Source organism: Asterias rubens, chromosome 5 (genome assembly GCF_902459465.1).
Source record: "Asterias rubens chromosome 5, eAstRub1.3, whole genome shotgun sequence".
NCBI lineage: Eukaryota > Metazoa > Echinodermata > Asteroidea > Forcipulatida > Asteriidae > Asterias > Asterias rubens.
Window position 1 is genome coordinate 19,908,152 of NC_047066.1, and position 20,587 is coordinate 19,928,738.

Here is a 20,587-nt window from a genome sequence, read left to right on the forward strand (position 1 = left end):
CAAGTATCAATTGTGTCCAGTGTCTTTAAAGTTTATTTGAAATTTAAACGTTTTACTGGCTATCGTATGAAGTGGGACAGTGCAGTAGAAAAACATGATGGCTGAACACTGAACATCTTTGTCGTCTTCGCCACCATATTTGTCTGTCGCCTTCCCGCCCATTTTTTTCTTTCAAATATACAAACATGCTTTGAATTGAAATTGAAGTTAACCTTGAAACTCGACAGATAATTGAACCTCAACTTGAACATAACGAAGGTACATAAACAGTGACACCATAAAATTTCAACAATCGTATTTCCTGAACCACACAATATGGATATTTAATATCTTATGCATCATCTTATAAAAACTTAAAAGCAGCTTTACTTCCCAAACAGAAAGTTAACGTGACTACATTTTTATGTTGCCAAAGGATTTCAGACTTAAAATTACTCCATCGAAATTAACCAAATTATATAGAGTTTAAGATTACACCAAAAGATTCTTCATTGTGAAATATTTTACAAATCAAAAGAAAGTTTTGGTAAAAAGAATGTGTAATTCTGCAAGATCTGGAAATGTATTGGTGTCCAAGACGACAGAATTCCCAGTGGAATCTGAAGCTTTGATATTATGATTAACATACACCAAGATTAATCTTAACACATTCACAAAAATGATGAGCACTTTAGAAGTTATCTCTTTTTGACCCAACGTGCTACGCAATTATGGGAAAGCTTGAGGTGAATACATAGTTTTTGTACCTTAATACAGATGTACAGACTAAATGATTATTACATCATACCTGTTAAGTATGTACTTCATATATTCCTTTAAAGGATTGATAGCTTTCAGTACTTACAAAACAATAGCAAAGATCAAAATTTTCCTACTATTAAAACAGAGATTCATAAAACTTTAAAGCAGCATCTAAATAGCTTGGTTAAGAACAAGATCAATGGAACCATCGCTAACAGAAATTGATGAGCCTCAAGCCCACTAGTGTGGCGATACTGACCATAAGTGCATTGAATCGCACAGACACTGCAGAACCTGTACTGGGTTTTTCACACACTAAACCTTGCCCTTCAAAGATTGGGCACTCGCTAAAATCTGCCATACATTCTTTGATCTTATTCGCTTCACGGTTGCCCGACTCGAGTGCCCCCTCAACGTAACCCAAGTATTCAGAGGAAGTTGCTTCCCCCGCAAAAAACACCCGCCCAACCCTACTTTCCAGTTTCTCGAAACAGTCATCGGAAATATCAACAGGCCAGTTTGAGTAGGCTCCTTCAGTCAGGGGATTCCTTGACCAATCGCTGACGAGGATACCATCGGCGCCTGGGGAGCTGGCACCGTACAGCGTACGAAGGACTTCCTCGATCTCTGCTTTGGTTTGATCTGCAGGTTGAGCTTCCACGCGGCGAGATTCATCACCTGTTATGAAAGATGAAAAAGAGGAAAGTTTCCTGTTCATGCTTGGCTTTTGATGCATCAGCAGGGGTCGATTTCACAAAGAGTTTGAAAATATTAAAAACTTAAGGCTAGTCCTAAGTTAGAACGAGTAACTCGTCCTAACTTGAGCTAAGACTAGTCCTAACTCTTTGTGAAATGCCATGAAGGGATATGTCATTGGTTTTTAGAACAGATAATTTTCAATAAATTCATCACATAACAAAATTGTGATAATTTATTAAAACTAGGTGTAAACCCAGTGAAATGAATAACAAACTTAAAGTTTAGACAAGTTGTGCATGAACATACATGCCTGTTCCCACTTATTTTGATTGCAGTATCGACATGTCAAAATAAGCACTTTTCATATTGGGTTGTTTTTTCAATTTATCATTTGTGCGATTCATCTCTTAAGTACTATCGGTACTTTTCCTTAGGTACCAAAACAATTTTAAGGAACAGGTATAAACCACTCATTTACATTTTTAAAAAGTTGCCACACAGGGTTATATGTAACATGGGTACCTGCAAGGGTAGAGGTTGATATAATGTATGAAAAAGCCCAGGTTGTGTACTCTCCCCAGGGAGCTGAGAAAGATTAAAGGAATGTTATTGGCCCAATGAAATGCGCTACTACTATTCATATGTACATGTACTAACCTGTAATATGAGCCATCAACATAGGTGTGCCAGATGGATACAACCCCATAGCTTGGAGGTTCAAGAAGATGGGGTAGTACCCCTTCCTGTCACTGGCATGAACAATCCATTCAACATCATCCCAGAACTTTGTTGGAAAAGTGATGTACACCTGGGTATAAGAACCCATGCGTGATTTGTCTATTACTGCTCTTTTCCACTCAGGGAGTGATGGAGTAAACTGGATGTGGTTCCGTTGGAGGACCCCGATGCTGAAGGTGACCAGGACATACTCTCCGATGTATCGAGTGCCATCTTCACACTCGACCACGACTGAGACATCATTGGAGTAGTCGATGGAGCTGACTTTTTTATTCAGATGGGTGTGGTTGATGAATTCAGGCCCATCCAGGAAACCAGCAATGTCATCAAAGATTTGTTTCAAACCTCCGGGATCCTTCATGAAGTACGTGTCGTCGAAAGTTTCAGATTGTCTGGTAGATGACACATCTGTCCTCTCAGCGTATTCAAAGTCAAAATCGAACCATTCGATGACGTTATCAAGGGCATCCAGAGCCTCCCATCCTCCTAGGCGTAATGAAGAGCGAAGGGACATATCTGGGATATCGTCGTCGTCATTCATTCTGTCCCGGATCTCTACAACATGCTCCATTGCTGGTTCGAATACATCATACCGTTCATAGGCTGCATCCGTGACAGTGTCCCCAGCTGCATTAAAATATGTGTGACTATCATAGTCGCTGATCCAACGTTCAAGATCAAGTTTTTCAATGATTTTGAGAGTTTCAGTTCCACTCGGCGATGCCCAAGCAGCACCCAACTCCACTGTCATGCCACCAAATTCTGTATCATGGACACGTCCACCTTTGCGGTCAGCCCCTTCTAAGATAATGAAGTCATCCATTCCAGCATCGTGGAACCTCCTAGCTGCCTGTAGGCCAGCACCTCCTGCACCTAGAATCAGAACCCTGGCCTCCCTGTTAGTCTTTTCGCCATGGATTGGATGACACAGCGCAAGGAGCGCCACACAAACCACCAGTTTCAACATGGTTGCAAGAATGTCAACAACCACAGTCTGATTTGTCCTGTAATATTTGTGACTGAGTCTGCAGTCGACAACAATCCAAAACAGACCTCAAACTCGTTATGACATGTGCACTATTTCAGCACCTATATAAACCATCAGTACTGCAGACCGAGATTAGCATACAGGCAGAGATCTATATACCATTATTGATTCGGTTCCTGAAGCCACACCTTCATCCATATGAAGAAAAGAAAAAGACAAAAAAAAAAAAGCAGTCTCTATTGGACTGTGAATGAACTGCACCAAGGTTTAGGCTTACTGACCTTGATGTAGGAGAATTCTTTACTATTGTTGCTATACAGTCTAAAAATTCAATCCCATGTGTAGCCCTGTGGCCAGGGGAACTTTAACACAAACTCTGCTAATAACAAAATGTCTTCAAAATTCCTAAGAAAACCAAAGTTCTAAGAAGTGATTTTGCTTTCCAATTGCACCACCGTGTTTTGATCTTGCATTCAGTAAAAACCAGCACTAAAATAGAGAAAGCATAACAACGATGTCAAACAAAAAACTGCATTAACTACTAGGGGTTTGCCCCAGTGTTGCTTGCAGTGGCTGCTGAATGCCCCGCAGCACCTTATAAACCCATAAAATCTTCCGTTTGTTCAAGAGCCTTGATGAGGACCTTTTGTATGCGCTACATAAGACTGTACTACATGTATAATTATTACTATTATTATTATAAACCAATATGGCCTTGCTGCTATTTGTTGTGAAAGTACATCCAAGGTTGCAATAATACCTCAATGACATGGTTTCGCCCTAAAGTTCACTTTCTATGCAGTGTTACTTCTCATTTGTCACACCCTGTGTCCAATCTCAGCACCCGACCCCTGTCAGTTATAGGCATCTAGCTAGAGATCTATAAGTACTTGTATTTCATGCATTCATGCATGACTATGGGCACCAACCAGAACCATAGAGTGATATACACATGGGGCCTTCTTTCCAAAGGGGGGAATCGGAATGATGTGATACTTTCTTGTTAGAGTGTATTCTCTGAACTTTGGATTCCAAAACGGGCTGAAAAAGGCTACTTAAAATGATTTTAACAAGTTAAGCAAACTTTTTTGAATTAACATCATTTTATTAAAGCCACAGAACAATCACTGTCCTGTCTTAATGCACAAAAGGGGAAACTCATAATCAATATTTTTAATTAAAATATTTCAAACAATCTGTCTTTCCATTTGTTACATATTTACAAAAATTTCCTCGGCATAAAATTGTTAACAAGAACATGGATACCACAACAATAATACATGCACAATATAGTTTTATGCCAATTTATAAGTAGAGTTATACTTTGGTGAATACTCAAACATTAATAAATCATCAAAACTTACTTGGTAAGAAGTTTTACAGCTTCAGTAAAGAAGTTATTTTTACCAATTCAAATAATATGGATGAAAAATGGAGAACAAACTCACAATTTGTTCAGTGATGTTTCAAGTGGCTTCACTTACAGACTGGCAAATCTTATGCACTACCATTGTTGATAGTACAACTATTTTGAAATAAAGATTAAGGCAGTTGACACTATTGGTAATTGTCAAAGACTAGCCTTCACAGTTGGTGTATCTCAACATATGCATAAAATAACAAACCTGTGAAAATTTGAGCTCAATCAGTCATCGAAGTTGCGAAATAATAATGAAAGAAAAATAACCCTTGTCACTTGAAATTGTGTGCGTTTAGGTGGTTGATTTCGAGAATTCAAGTTCTAAATCTGAGGTCTCAAAATCAAATTCGTGGAAAATTACTTTTTTCTTGAAAACTATGGCACTTCAGAGGGAGCCGTTTTTCACAATGTTTTATACCATCAACCTCTCCCAATTACTTGTCACGAAAAAAGGTTTTATGCCAATAATTATTTTGATTAATTACCAATAGTGTCCACTGCCTTTAAGGTTATATGGTCTGAATAATTTCCCATCCAAAACAGTTGAACCTAGAGATATGGTTGTACCCGCTGTTTGTAAACGTGGATGGGTGCGAAATTCATGTGAAAATACTTTTTAGAAACATAAATACTAGATTCACAGCTGTCTGTCTCAGCGGGGAATCCCCCACAATAATAAATGAGAAGAACAAATAAACAAGGAAATAGTTATTACAAATTGTAAAGAAATAACTTAGGAAATAAATAGTAACAAATTTAAAAGAACATTTCATCAAGAGTTAAACTGCATAACCGATTTAAAACTGTTTTGGTTGAATATATGTATGCCATTGGTTAATCATGAGTCAAGTACCAAAACAGTCAGTGGTTACGACTGCAAAACCCACACTTGCCCCTTAATCTTAGCATAGTATACTTTCAACAAGTTTTCTTACATCTGAAATAGTAGGGAAATTAACATGTGTAGTTCTTACGGTTCTTGCACTGATGCCAGTCTTTCCTTCATGACACTTCCGCTGGTAGTTATCAGAGTGGTCATCACTTTCTGCTCAGCCGGTGTAGCGGGGCGGACAGACACACAGCGGAACAGTCCGCTACGGCCATCTAAACTTCCCATACAGCGAAGCCATTGATCTTTAGTAAGCTTGACCAAAGGGCGGTCCTTGAAGGAAGAAAATAAATGTTTTTGTACACTTTTTTTTGCGAAGTTAAGTCATCATTTTGTTTGTTGTGTTTAATATTTGCTTGAGCAGATGTTACCACTAGAACACTCGATTTGAACTGCCTCTAGCCATTGAGCTAGCTCAATGGTCTAGTAGTAAGACATCTGCTCTAGCAATGCAAAAGTCGTAGGTGCAAACCTCACCCGTGTGATTTTGTTCACAGAACTCTGGAAAGTACAGAGTATGCAGTGCTTATTACACAAACACAGTCAATATGAATACACTAGTAGCAACTATCATGTCAAAAAATGAGTTCAAAATGTACTCACTGTCTCATAGAAAATGCACTTTAGTGTCTGGTTTTGGTCTTTCAGAGTGAACTTTTTGGCCAGGCCATTGATATCAGAAGACATTGCTGAAGTCATTTTACCTGTGTCATCAAGAAATATGAAATAATTTGTTATTACAAGTTTCTGCCAAGTTCTTATTTTATTAGTGTAATCCAGAAGTCAATAAAATGATCAGAAAAATGGTAACTTAAGACACAGCAGAAAAATGGAACCCAAAGTTATGATTTCTAGCAAGTAAGATAATTGCTGCTGCTTCAAAGGTTGCATGGCTTCTGACTGGCACCCCCTGAACAAAGATGTTGACAAAATACGGAGACTGCCAACGTTAGTGCTTTATGGCTCAGATGGCTTATGCTACCTCGCTTGCTCATGCACATGAAAAGCAGTTTAGTATTAATGGACCGCCATAATAAGGAAAAGGAGGCAACTGGATTTGTTTCAAATTATTTATTTACAGCATTGGATAATGGACCTGTCCTTAAGCAGGACAGTTCTTTTCAGAACTATTAGTAGTCTCCCGATTTCTGAAATCTACTCCCACGGCAGTAGAATAAAAAACAAGACCTATTTCCGCCCCCCCCCCCCAATAAAATAAAAAAATCTATACAGAAAAGTAGATGTACACATGGTGTTACCACAAAGCGAATAAACCAGGCATGCTGTTTGGTCCGTGGAAAAGGTAGGAATATTTTATTGAGTACAACGGCATACCAACATGGTGTAGGCTTTTTCAAAAGGCGCACAAGTTGGAAAACAGACCAAAGTAGGAAGAGTATCATCCTCACCATGCAACGCCTCAAAACATAAAATAATTTTTTGTTGAAAGCAATTTTGTACGAGACAGGCTACTTACCATAGACCTCAAAGATGAAGACTCCAGCCTTGTCTGTGTGTTTACTCCAATTTCTGACATCGGCAATGGATGCAGTCAAGACCTTACTGGAGCGGTCATCGACACTAAACCCACCCTGTTGGTTCATCTGAGAAAACTTTCCATCCACCTGCAAGATACAAAATTTGACTCTTTAAAGGGAAGGTATAGACGATGTGACCTATGTTTACATTCAAACCGCCCTCTGTTGACAAAACACTATATACGTCATGTTTCGCCGGGCACCGAGTTGCGTAGTCATAGTAAGATTGCGTACACTTTCTAGCTGGCTGCCAAAACACAAAGGTTTTGCCAGGCAGTATGCGCGCGAATCATGTTATGGTTTTCGTGTGACGTCAGAGGTCACATCGTCTATACGTTTGATATTCACTGATGACATTAAAAATTTTTGGTTAGAAGCCTACAGCAGGTTTTGATAGTAACAAGCATTTTGAGAACCATTTCACTTTGAAGTAATGTGTTTAATCGAAATAAGATGTACGTTTTTTTTCCCAAAGTTTGAATCTAAGAAAAGTTTTCTGTAACACTTCTCAGATTGTGTATTCCTATTAAGATTCTTCTTCCTGCAAGGACATTATAAGCTTCAATTTTTTTGCGACTTTCAAAAAACGCTACAACTTTCCCTTTTGATATTGAACTTTCACAGGTTAGTTTTATTGTATATCTACATACAGCGCCATGAGCATAGGATTAAAAGAATCAAACGGTTCCAACAAAAAACAAAGACCACTTTGTTTAAACAAGGATAAGGAGCCAATCCAAATGACAACGTTTTAAAGAAATTTGAAGGCAAAGTTCCCCAATAATTACCTTAAGTCTTGGAAGGCTAGGTGGGGCACTCTGGTGAGGAGGTCCCACATTTGGCGGAGGCCTGTTGCTGTTTTGATGAGGAGGCCAACAGGGTAGGGGTGGAGGATCCCTACCCACAGGGAAATGGGGCTGCTGCTGATGAATGGGGTAATCCTGATTGTTGTTGGGCTGGTGGGGCAAGTCTCTGCCAAACTGTGGCATGCCCATCATCTGGGTAGGGTACCTGTTAATGTAAGCAGATGCAGGCAAATGGTTTGCATTCTGGAAACAATATGCCACCATTGGTCTTGAACTTTGCTCTTGAGGGGACCCAGCTATTCTCCACTGATAAGGGCCGCAATTTTATGGGGAAAATGTAAGTTTGTATTAGAACCACAGCAAAAGCACAGGGCACCCCAGCAATTGCTGTGGGTGACGTGGATTATTTTGAGGCCTGAAATAATTTGTGTATATTCAAAATAATTGGCAATTAATTTCAACATGAAAGACATTTGAAGATTTTAAAAGGTGGTCCGGTTGGTGTAGAAGTATCTTTCCACCTTCCACCTATATGACCCTGTGTCCCCTGGAATAAATTTCTTGGGTTTGGAACCCAAACTTTTAAATATTAGTGTTAAAGGCAGTGGACACTATTGGTAATTACCCAAAATATTTATTAGCATAACAAATTTCTTGGTGACGAGTAATGAGGAGAGGTTGATGGTATAAAGCATTGTGAGAAAGGGCTCCCTCTGAAGTGCCATACTTTTCAAGAAAGAAGTAATTTTCCACGAATTTGATTTCGAGACCTCAGGTTTAGAACTTGAGGTCTCGAAATCAACCATCTAAACGCACACAACTTCGTGTGACAAGGGTGTTTTTTTCTTTCATTATTATCTCGCAAGTTCGATGACCGATTGAGCTCAAATTTTCACAGGTTTGTTATTTTATGCATATGTTGAGAACCACCAACTGTGAAGGCTAGTCTTTGACAGTTACCAACAGTGTCCACTGCATTTAAAGGACTCTATTGGAAAATGGATGGACCTCTGATTTGGGGCCTCTTTTTAACAACCTGCAGTGATTTTTCAAGTGTTGATTCTTTGCAATAACTATACTTTCAATACAATCATGTAAATTGTTTGCATTTTTTATTTTTTTTTGTACAATGGACTGCCCATGGATTTTGCACTTTCACTTTTATGGAACTTGTGTTGACTAACGATGCACAACGAATTACCTCCATTGATGATGGTTCTGTTGCCAGTATAACAGCAACCAGTTTAAGTTTAACAGGGTCGCACTGTGGTAATTTGTTTCAGACATGCCTGAAGTGTTTACTGCTCATCAGCGGAACACAGTGGGAAAAAAAACACTTAACAAAAACAAGTTGATTGAATTTAACTGTGAAACCTGAGTAAGCAAGTGTGCTGATAGTATGCAAAGGGTGAAAAATTATAGCATGTTTGCATCCAGCATCATGGTCCAGTGGTTACTTCAATAATAATAATAATAATAATATTAATAACTGAGTATTTACAAAGCGCCTTATACCAGGCCTCAAGGCGCTTTCCACTAAAATCAACAATATTTTAAAAACAGCACTAAATATAGAAAAGGCAGTTGAAAACCACAAGAATTGAGCCCTGATACATGCCGTTGCTTTTTAAAATAAAAAATTGTATGATATGGAATCATTGAAAACAATATATTTTGTAAAAGGGCTACGAGGACTACTTCATAAAGATAGTCCTATTAAACTTGGAACCAGTCCTGGGTTACTAAAAACTAAAGGCTAGTTCTAAGTTACGACAAGAAACTTGTCTTAACTGGAAATAAGACTATTTAACTCTTTTTGATCCACCTCTGGACACGTTTTGTAATTACTCAAAATATATATTAGCAAAGACTTACTTGGTAACGAACAAGGGAGAGCTGTTGATAGTATAAACCATATTAAGAGAAACAACTCCCTCTGAAGTTTTTTAAGAAAGAGGTAATTTCTCACTAAAATATTTGAATCTGAGAAAGACTTCAAGCCCTTTCTCAGGCATCTCAAGGCACATTTGAGCAACAATCTATTCTTTCATTGTTTTCTTGCAACAGCAATGACAAATGGAATCAAAACTTTCACAAATTTGTTATTTTCCTGCATTAGGAACAGCAAGTGCGAATACTGGTCTTTGACAATTACAAAACGTTTCCAGCGGTGCCTTTAACAAATGTGCATTGAAAGAGTTTCCTACCTAGTAGGCGTGGGTCGCTGATCCTCATTCACCCCGGCCCACTTCTGCCAGCTATTGTTAATCCCTGGAGGTAGGCGTGGAGCTTGATCTCCTGAAGGACCCCCTTCAAATTCAAATCCCGGGGCAAAAGGGGAGGGGGCCATCCATGGACTTTGGGGTAGAGGTGGCACTGGGTTCCCTCGGAAGCTGGGTTGAAAGAAGGCTAAAAAGGAATAGACAATAGACAAGTTTTAATAGACAATTGTCACAAAGGAACATCATAATTAATCAAAACCACTAAAAAAACACTAAAAAAACACAAGAGTTAACCTATAAGTTCCATTTGGCTATCGTCTTAAAATTGACAGCTTTCTTTCAAGGAAAACAGGGACAATGTTCTCAATTTTGATAAAACCTTAAAACGTCCAATAAAACATGAAATTGCGGGCCAAATCTGTTTTCATTTACAACTGTGCTAGCCTTGAAAATAAGGTGTAATATTTGGTCCTCGGGAAAAGAGTAGAAAACTTGTATTGCAAGGGCTGACTTTACATGGTATAGGCTTTAATAAATTGTTCAGGTTATTTAAATCACAGTTTATTTGTTAAATTTCCCAGGAAAAAAAAAAACGGGAAATAGGCTGAAGCTGGAAGAAATTCATGCTTGGGGTAAATACTAATTTTAGTACAAATAATATTCCGGATATTTGAAATTTGAAGCCTGTGGTCGATTGCCTGCCCCTAACAAACAATTTCTTCACCCCCCCCCCTCCTTTCTGGCAAAGGCTCATGGATACGGGAGTACTGACAGAACAGATGTTACTTCAAGGAAAGCTCTGAGAGAAGGATGAATCATTAATAAACAAAGTGTGCAGAATAAAAATTTTAATGTGAGCTACCTGAATTGTTGTTTGGGTTGTCATTCCATGAAGGTCTGGGTAGGGTATTGTTGAAGCTTGGTTGCCGTAGTTGATTTCGGTTATTGTTGGTGTGACGAGGTTGTTTAGCTGGGCCATGATTTGAGGATGAGGATGAACCAAAACTTCCTGATTACAAAACGAAAACACTGAATAAGTTTGTGACAATTTTAAATTTTGAAAATGAAAGTATTGTTGGGATAATTTTTTTTTTTTTGACTTGTGGTTAAAACAATGTAATGTTTGGATTTTTATTTAGGAGGCGAATGTATCAAAATGTGTGGAGATAATTTGCTATTGTGATTTTGCTGATGCCCTTTGGCCCTAGGTCAAAAACAGCTTAAAAATAGTTTAAATAGCTTATAAATAGCTTATTTCATTGTAGTAAATGTGCCAAGCAAACTGTTTTCTCTACGAAAAATAACTGAACATTTCAGACAAAGTTGGGTGTTTTTTTTGCATCAAAAACTGCAGATCTGAAACAATTTTACTCTTCTAAAAAATTAAATGTATGATAGATCTATGTATAAAAATGGTTTATTTAACTCGCAGCACCATGCTGAATTACAATAGTGTTACACCTGAATAAACTAACATGAAATATAAATTTAAAGGCAGTGGACACTATTGGTAATTACTCAAAATAATTATTAGCATTAAACCTCACTTGGTAAAGAGTAATGGGAATAGGTTGGCAGTATAAAACATTGTGAGAAACGGCTCCCTCTGAGGTGGAGTAGTTTTCGAGATAGAAGTAATTTTCCACGAATTTGATTTCGAGACTTCAAGTTTAGAACTTGAGGTCTCGAAATCAACCATCTAAACGCACACAACTTCGTGTGACTAGGGTGTTTTCTTCTTTCATTATTATCTCGCAACTTTGATGACCGATTGAGCTCAAATTTTCACAGGTTAGTTATTTCACACCAACTGTGAAGGCTAGTCTTTGACAATTACCAATAGTGTCCACTGCCTTTAAACAAAATCAAGATTTAATTTTACCCTGGTATCTTGCATTGCTACTACTCTCATTGTTTGGATGGGCGATCAGGGCTTGGTGGGACCGCTTCTTTGAACTGAAAGTCTGTGTTATTTTCTCTATGAACAAAAAAGTAATAAATATCTAACTTTATAAACATGACAACGCCTTGCATGATTGATAGGCCTATGTTAATATTTACAAGAAAATTTCTTATGTTCAAATGATTCTAACATGAACTGTGAGTGGCAAATAAGAGTTTGTTTGATGAGGGAAACAAAATAATGGAAAGTTTTGATTGATCAAAAGTTTCTATTTACAACACTGGTGACAACAGAGGGCGCTCTACAATAATGCATGGTGGGTTTTGGCCTAAATGATTCTGTACTGTATAGTTGAGCCGGCAAGAAAAATGTCTAAAGACACGTCATACCAGCTTTGCACATTGTGTGGATGGGATGGCTTAATTATTGAAGTGCTTAGTGAGAGTGTCTTTGAAGACATCTAATGAGTTGCTAGTTATTATCGTCTCTCAAAAACTAAAATTTTAAAGAGTGGTGTTCAGTTCAGTTTGTAGGAAAATTCTGATTTTAAATTATGCACAAAACAAAATAAAAAAGATAAGCAACAGCTGAACATCAGTAAATATCCATGAATAAATTAAATTTTCTTCATTTAGAGATACACCCTGGTAATATCAACAATAACAATTTGTGCTGACTATATGGTTTATTTACAGGCCAAAGAAAAACACAAATGTCTTTTGTATTTTCTGGAATGACTTTTAAAATTAGGTCTAGTAAAATTCAGTGTTGAATGTGTAATACATGTTTCTTCACAAAGTTGGCCAACTTACTTTGGTTTTGCATTGTTTATGAACAGGAGCAGTCCTCTCCGTGTGTGGTCGTGAGTATGGGTCGTAAACTTTAGCAAGAAACTGTACACTTCAACGCACGAACTTCAACGCATGAACATGCATGACGGGATGAACTTGTCCTGAAAAACCATCAATAAGATTAGACCCACCCAGTAACTGGGTCTGCTGTATTCCTTTCTTTTTTTGAAAAAGGAATACAGTCACTCAGCTGGGTCTACACCAAGATAAACTGTAAATTAAATTATAGCTGTTAAATATCAAACTCATTGAAAAGTTAATTACGTTAAAGGTAGTGGACACTATTGGTAATTGTCAAAGACTAGCCTTCACAGTTGGTGTTTCTCAACATAAGCATAAAATAACAAACCTGTGAACATTTGAGCTCAATCGGTTTTCGTCCATCGAACTTGCGAGATAATAATGAAAGAAAAAAACACCCTTGTCACACGAAGTTGTGTGCGTTTAGATGATTGATTTCGAGACCTCAAGTTCTAAATCTGAGGTCTTGAAATCAAATTCGTGGAAAATTACGTCTTTCTCTAAAACTATGGCACTTCAGAGGGAGCCGTTTCTCACAATGTTTTATACCATCAACCTCTCCTCATTACTTTTCACCAAGTAAGGTTTTATGCCAATAAAATAATTATTTTGAGTAATTACCAATTTTTAGTGTCCACTGCCTTTAGGCAGTGGACACTATTGTTTAAATTTTAAATACACAACATGTTCTCTGAAGAAAAGCTGTTTTCTTAAAAGCAAAGTTCAAGCAAAATCCTTATGCTTGGGACTTTAAAGGTCTCTCACCAACCAGGGCAGGCAGGCAACATTAATTTTCACATTCGAAAATGAGTTTTAAAGAAAAAGTCGTCTGCTTGTCGAAAAAATATCAGCGAAAAGTTTGAGACGCACGGAAACACACAGAAAGAAAATAATAAAGCAATAACGAAGTTCTCCTATTAACAGTCATCAAAAACGTCAGAAAAGATACCTTTTATGTGTCCTTTTACGAACCAGTCTGCAACAAAATAAGAATTCTGTAGCTCTTGTCACGCACACCACACGAAGAAAATTACACTGAACTTTTTCTAATAAAAAAGTAAGTTTGTCAAGAGAGGGCGCTATGTAACCTAATCACCGCGCGCTCGTCCTCGAACCCCCATCATCTCATGAATAAAAGACAACATCACATACCGAACACACACACACACACACATATATAGGGGATCGACTGGAGATCGAGTTTGCTAGCTATTATAATCACTGCGGTTGATCGGAGTATGTAAATGGAAGAAGATCTAAGATCGTCAAGATAAAACATTTTCCTTCATTCTGAGACAACAAATATATCCATCATATACCAGAATTGTAACTTGGTAAGTTTTTTCTTTTGAGTTATGTTCGCATCTATGCATTGTTGTGACTGTTGTTTAGTGAAATTGCCAGCGTGAAAATAGCAAGGTGATGTCATCAATTGGGCAGATTGGACACGTCCTCCCTGCTCATTGCAATCCGTATGCAAGCTCCGTCCGTTTGGCCCGGTGGGCCGGCTGGCTGGCTGGCAGCCTGATGATCGGCTGGTCATGACACCTGACAGTGACACAGTTGACTAGATCATGCATCGGATTTAATACATTTATGTAGCCATCTTGAGTATAAATTTGAGTTTTTTAATGCTGAACTGAATTTCAATGTTTGTTTATTGCTTATTATTGCCAAAAACTGTCTGGCTGATGTGGCAGTTGTTCAATCAAGGTGGGAGGGGTCAATAAATGACATGGTAATAAATGCTGACTGTCAGGACTTATACATTTTAAACTAATGAAAAATACTCAGTGTATCTGACATTAACCTGTTCACCCATTTCTGTCAAAAATAGTAAGTCTTTCATATTTAAATCTACCCAGCCCAGATGATTCTAAATCTAATCTAATCTGATTCTGATCATTAACAACAGTCTAAAAATAGGAAGTGGCAGTAATTTTTCAGTCAGAAGTTAGAACTTATTATATAACACCCAAGCAGATCCTTGCCATTTGATTGGAGGATTGCCCGTCACGTGATAGCAAATAAAAGTACCATTGCACGCTGAGTCACTCGCCGTGCTTTTTCGTTCCATCCGAAAAGTACCATTGCACGCTGGCACGCTGCCAGCGTGCAATGGTACTTTTCGGATGGAACGAAAAAGCTGAGTAAAAACATCACTGCGTGCGCGTGTCTTTGGTAACGCAGCAGGTGTTACTGCAAGAAGGCATAGTAAAATTACTAGCATTCGGCTTCTACAGTTGAAATTGTTTGTTTTGAAAGTTGTTTCTTTCAATCAAAATGACAAAGTTCTACTTGGATGTTATATAAAACAAATAATGAATGTTTTTCATTCGTGCAATGGTGCGAATATGTTCATTCGTTGAAAGCTGGAATGTTCCATTCAACTCGGCTCCGCCTCGTTGAATAGAACATTCCATCTTTCAACTCATGAACATATTCGCACCATTGCACTCATAAACATTCATTATGTGTATAATAGAAGAGGCTGACAAAAATAAGTTCAAAAGACTATACACCACACTGTCATCAGTAGTTATTCAGTGGATCAAAAAATACAGTGTTTTCCAAAAGGGAAAAAGGTCAAGGTTTATATCCTCTCTACACGATCCTTGGTCGTCCATATGCGACACAGTGCATTTGAACAAATCATTAGTTAAAATTGTTGCTTATGAAGCATGATAACAGGTGTTCGCAGTTTGCAATTAGGGCCTCTGCGTCAAGGTCACGACTAGTCCAAACTTGAATTTCACTAGTCCCCTTCCTAGTACCCTGATGACGGAACCCTTCTTGCATTCATAGACCAAAGGCTACAGTGTATGGTTTTAAGATAGGTTACAACTTACCTTCTCAACTACTGTCATTATAGTTATTGTCTCTTAGAAAAAAAAATCAAAAAAATTAACATAATTCTTTAAAATCTTTTAAAGTAGGGCCTATGTGAGATGAATTGTTGAACATAATCATCATTGATGTTATTGCACACAATGCTGTTTACAGTGTGTCAATGTTTGGCCATGTTTTCATTGACTAGCCAGCGAATATTTCATATTAAATTGCAGGAAGCTTTGTAATCAATGAACTAGCCAGCTGGACCAATACAAGTTTTGACTGGTCCTACGTTTTTTTTGCGAGTAGACCACTGTTATTGGGTGAGCCCTGCACGTGTCATTAAGAATCAAAGACAAAATTGTAGGCCTACATACTGAGTGATAGGCCTACATGTTTGAATTGCATTTTGGTACTCCATGGAAGTGTCATTATGCACTCAAAAATTTATTCTGAACAATGCTTTCTGTGTACACTTTGTGCCATGGAATGTCAAGTGCACAAATCATCCTCTTTTGCTAAAAATAGTTTGCGGTTGAAGAAGCATAAAATCCATGATTGATTGACCAACCATACTATGAGTCATCAACGTTAAATTAATTCCGTTAAAAACACCATTAAAAAACAGAATTTTTTAAAGAGAACAGCTGAGTTGGAACAAAATGCTCCACAGATTTTGTACAAAAAATCATTCGGTACATGGTGTTGCCTCATACATGTATAGGGGTTGTCTTAACTTTACCGCTCCATGTCGAGTGACACATATTTCAGGCCTGGTCTACTTTGAACACATGTTGAAAGGGCAAGGCCTTCTTTTTCATTTTACAAAGGGCACCTCCATTGGAAAAACCTTAAAGTCAATTGAGAAACTTTTAGCGAGCACCGAGGCCAAGACCATGGCCTCGGTATTTTCTGCCAAACGTTTCTGAACCAAGTTAACTTGAAGATGTATTTTAGTGCCTGTAAACAATTTTGGAGTGCCATCTATTTTTTGAGGTCAGTCTGACCATCAGACACTCTGTAGTGTGCACAGGCAGGCATATACTGCGCTTCATTTCACTGTGCTAAGACTAAGAGACAGGGATGGGAGGTACTGGAATCCATGCTCGTAATCTCCCTTTACAGTGGTTTGAAATCCTTATTCTAGACCTTAGCAGAGACACAAAACTAGGTCTTGATATAATCTGTTGTCCAACAATGCATTGTTTAGAAGGCGACTGTGCAAATTTGTCACTGAGCCTGCTTTTTTATTTACTGGACTTGTTCTTATCAATTTGATAACAGACCTAATAAGTTTGCATTGCATCCTGTATAATAATCCACTAGATTATGTAATTACTGTACAATGTAAACACACACTGTAATGCATCTGGCATTGGCAATGGATGATGTCATGCCTACATTGTACATGTACTGTACATCTGTCATAGAATCTGTTGTACCAGCTTAGGACTGAGTGGTACATGCATCAGATGCATTGTACATATTTTAGGTACGTTATATATGTAGACTGCTTAGAATAGAAACTCTCTGTTTTAGGTTTGTTTAAATGTAGAATGCAAGTTTGTGTGTACTTAACATTTATGCCAAGCACTATAATTTTGGTGTTGACCTGTTTTCACGGTGGGCAGTGCAATAACATTACATCTACATTGTACAGTGTACATGTACAGCATGTATCATGTGGGCCATTTTGGGAGTAAAAATGTACGCAAAGGAATTGACTCCCAAAATGGTGGGTATGGTACAGTGTACAATGTACGTAGATCTTCAGTGTGCGAAGACACATTTTGCAATGTGCTAAGGAGTGACATGAAACAATGTACAGTTTATGTGATGTTCCTTCTTGAAGGATGGATTCTACATGTAGCCCTTTTCACACTCTTGTGCAGTACAAGCCAATTCCCAGGAGATAGGATTTACCACAAGTGGTGTTTGGTTTTGTTAGAGTTTACAGCTCCATGGTTAGAGTGAGGAAGGATCTTTGTAAATAACCCCGGGTAGCCCTTTTTTCAAGGCCTTCCATGGCTTAGAAGAACCTTCACAGCCATAAGCGTCTGGAACTTGGATAGACCACATTGGAAGTGCCCTTTCCGAAATGACCTTGCCCTCTCCGAAATGAAATTCTAAGCCTTGAATGTTGTCTTTCAGGACAGTATCTTCCTGTGAAGAACTGTCTTGGGAAGTAGGAACACTCTGGACGATACAAATCAAGAAAAAAAGAACGTCTTTAGAAATTCCTGACATAAGTTCAAAAAGGCCTCATTGCAAGATAGCCATTTGCAATTGTGGTCTCCAGCTCAAGTCGCGTCGTGGCTACACACATTTTCTAAACCACGAAGGTCTTGATGAAAAGCTAAGGCCATAGGGAATGTGTTCACTCGAAACTTTATTTTGGAAATAATATTTCACAAACCACAGAATTCCTCCCTCCATGCTGAAAGTAAATTTATTGCCATTCATAGAGATTGCCCAGCAATTACAAGAATTTCTCACAGAAGGAAAGGAATAAGAGAAATTTAATAATCTAATTTAAAGTGTTGGTTTTGTGCTTGCATTTAATGAAAGCAAACCATTGTTTGCCTTCTGGTCAACCACCCTGATGACATCATATCAAGTATCGGTATTTTTAGCCTGAGCGCTAAAACTTGATCCAAGCCGTGGGCCTAAAAGTAATATCAGGATCTGGGTGGAAACCATGGTCTGTTTCTTTGGTTAAAGGGAAAGTTCAAACAAAACTTGATAGTAAGTTTCAATCTGAAAGTTCACTGATCAGGTAAATTGCATGCCAGAACCAATCCTCTTGAGAGTTGTTTCCACCAGTAAGGTAAATAATATAAATTTTAGTTCCCTCAAAATCGCCATATTACACAAAATCCCTGACAAAACACGAACCCTGTTTTTTAATAGCAGATCAGCTAAAAGGTAAAATGGTTTGACAAGTTTTGATGAATCAAATGTTGTCATACATGTAGAACCGTTTTACTGTGCAAAGAGGTCAGCTGAATCATGTACATATGTACGATGCAGCAACAGCTGTACTGATTGCAAGCAAATTTAAAACAAAAATAATCTACACATGTATACAAAAAAAATGTAGAAAAGAAAAAGAAAAAAAATAGATGCAAGAACAAAATAATATTTGTTTATCCCCAATGCAAATTGTGTTGTTTTCCTAATGCAAATTTCCTTGAACATTGATAATAAAAAAATACGGATTGGTTGTATTCCCCATATAGGGGGCCCACACTGTATGCATGTTGTGAAAAAGTTCCAGAGTTGAGAAAATTCTCCCAAAACTATCATCCATGTATTAGACCTACAATGTACTGTAGCTTTAATAATCAGGACTACGGGCACGTATGGAATGCTGACCCCTCCAGTAAACCACACACACTATCAGCATGCACCCAGGAAACAATAAATGGCCATAGGGGTATTGTCATATCCCTAGGCTCATCCCATCATTGGGGAACCCTCTAATTGAGGAAAGAACAGTACCCTCTACATGTGTATATTGGGGTCACAGTTGTCTGGATGAGGGGATGTGTGTTACTTTACAAGCAAATCAAAACTTGTATTATTGATTAGATCATTGGCCTAGAGAGGATGCAATTTTGATGTAATTATTGCTGTCAGCTCAGTGAATAGTAGACAGGTTGGCTATACCATGGAGGTAGAAATTCTTTATCAGGTTGGACCCAACATTCTTTTATTGAGGCAATAGAGGCAAGATGCACCGGTGCCTTGGTGCCTTTTGAAATGTTTCATGTACAAAGTTAGGATTTCCCTCATTCATGGGCCCCTGACTGTGGAAAAACATTACTACAAGTATTAGCCAAGCATGTTTTTTACTGAGAAAATATAATAAGCTGTTGCAAACTGCTTATCAACCTCAACAAGGACCTGTATGCCAATGCCTGGTATAATTGCATAGTTAATGGCCTGACGTTTTCGACCTTGAGAAACTTTTGAAGGGGCACCAAGGCTTAGACCAAGGGCAACAGTTGCCACAGACTCTGTGTAGTAATTATAGGTCTGCAGCCGATTTCACGAAACTTTGCGCAACTGCATAAGTCCACTTGCGCAATGTTTATGGCGCAACTTACGGCATAAACATTGCGCAACTTACGCCATTAACGTTGCGCAAGTGTACTTATGCAGTTGCGTAAAGTTTGGTGAAATCGGCTGCTGGTGTAATAGACATTGAATGTACAGTATGTACACGAACCACATATGTTTCAAAACAGTATTTTGGTTTGCTTGTGGGCAAACAATTAGCCCTAATTTCTACTCTGGATATGAGAATACACAATATTGAATATTGAATATCGCCAAGAAGGATACAAATTTACCCCTCCGAGAAAAAATGGGTAACGCTAGGCAAAATGTGTAACGTTAGCTTTTGACTAATCATACACTGTATAATGGTAGTCATGGTGGTGTGTACCATTTGTAGTAGTTTGGATTATTTCGTTCAAAAGTGGCCAATTTTATGAAGCTGCCCAAGCAGACAATTATTGCTATCGTTTTTCTACTATGCAAAATTAAGAAGGAAACCAGAATATATTTCGTGGTGTATTGGTCGGACCCTCATCTAATACAGCAAAATTGTTTTGTACTTGGGTATTTTTTTTGAGCTTTAAAAGCAAATTTGGATAAAATGAGGTGACAGCAGGTACCAACCTTGCCGTAGCATTCTCAAACAGAAATCAACCCTCAGAAATCTGAGAAACGATTTGTTTTGGGGTGAAAGATTATCCAAATGATTCAAAGGGAATCCTTTCTCAAAATTGTTTTATCAATGCAGTGCTCGTCTCACCAATTATCGATTTATCTGGTCGTTACGCCATGAACCGAACCAATGCCTTCGTTCTTCGGACACAAACCTTCTTCGATTACCCCCTCTCTTATCACTCCTGGGGAAACCGTTCATTCT

General features: G+C 38.1%; 3 protein-coding genes across 7 annotated transcripts in view; 1 reads left to right on the forward strand and 2 right to left on the reverse strand.

The window, feature by feature from the left end:
• Positions 1 to 307: 307 nt before the first annotated feature.
• Positions 308 to 3,462, reverse strand: LOC117289947 (polyamine oxidase 7-like). The gene is made up of 2 exons (XM_033771154.1): positions 2,098 to 3,462; positions 308 to 1,419 (listed from the first exon to the last, which is right to left on the reverse strand). The coding sequence occupies exons 1-2, from the start codon at positions 3,143 to 3,145 to the stop codon at positions 953 to 955; spliced, it is 1,515 nt and encodes a 504-aa protein (XP_033627045.1). The 5' UTR covers positions 3,146 to 3,462; the 3' UTR covers positions 308 to 952.
• Positions 3,463 to 5,035: 1,573 nt separating this feature from the next.
• On the reverse strand, positions 5,036 to 13,850 carry LOC117290865. The gene is made up of 9 exons (XM_033772420.1): positions 13,766 to 13,850; positions 12,757 to 12,896; positions 11,924 to 12,019; positions 10,904 to 11,050; positions 10,027 to 10,228; positions 7,802 to 8,024; positions 6,953 to 7,100; positions 6,079 to 6,179; positions 5,036 to 5,748 (listed from the first exon to the last, which is right to left on the reverse strand). The coding sequence occupies exons 2-9, from the start codon at positions 12,767 to 12,769 to the stop codon at positions 5,557 to 5,559; spliced, it is 1,122 nt and encodes a 373-aa protein (XP_033628311.1). The 5' UTR covers positions 12,770 to 12,896; positions 13,766 to 13,850; the 3' UTR covers positions 5,036 to 5,556.
• A 168-nt stretch (positions 13,851 to 14,018) lies between these two features.
• LOC117290005 (CAP-Gly domain-containing linker protein 1-like) overlaps positions 14,019 to 20,587 on the forward strand; it is a 62,230-nt gene continuing 55,661 nt past the window's right edge. For all 5 annotated transcript variants that reach the window (XM_033771216.1, XM_033771218.1, XM_033771220.1 and 2 more), the window contains exon 1: positions 14,019 to 14,150. The gene's annotated coding sequence lies outside the window, so the exon portion shown is untranslated. The remainder of the gene's footprint in view (positions 14,151 to 20,587) is intronic.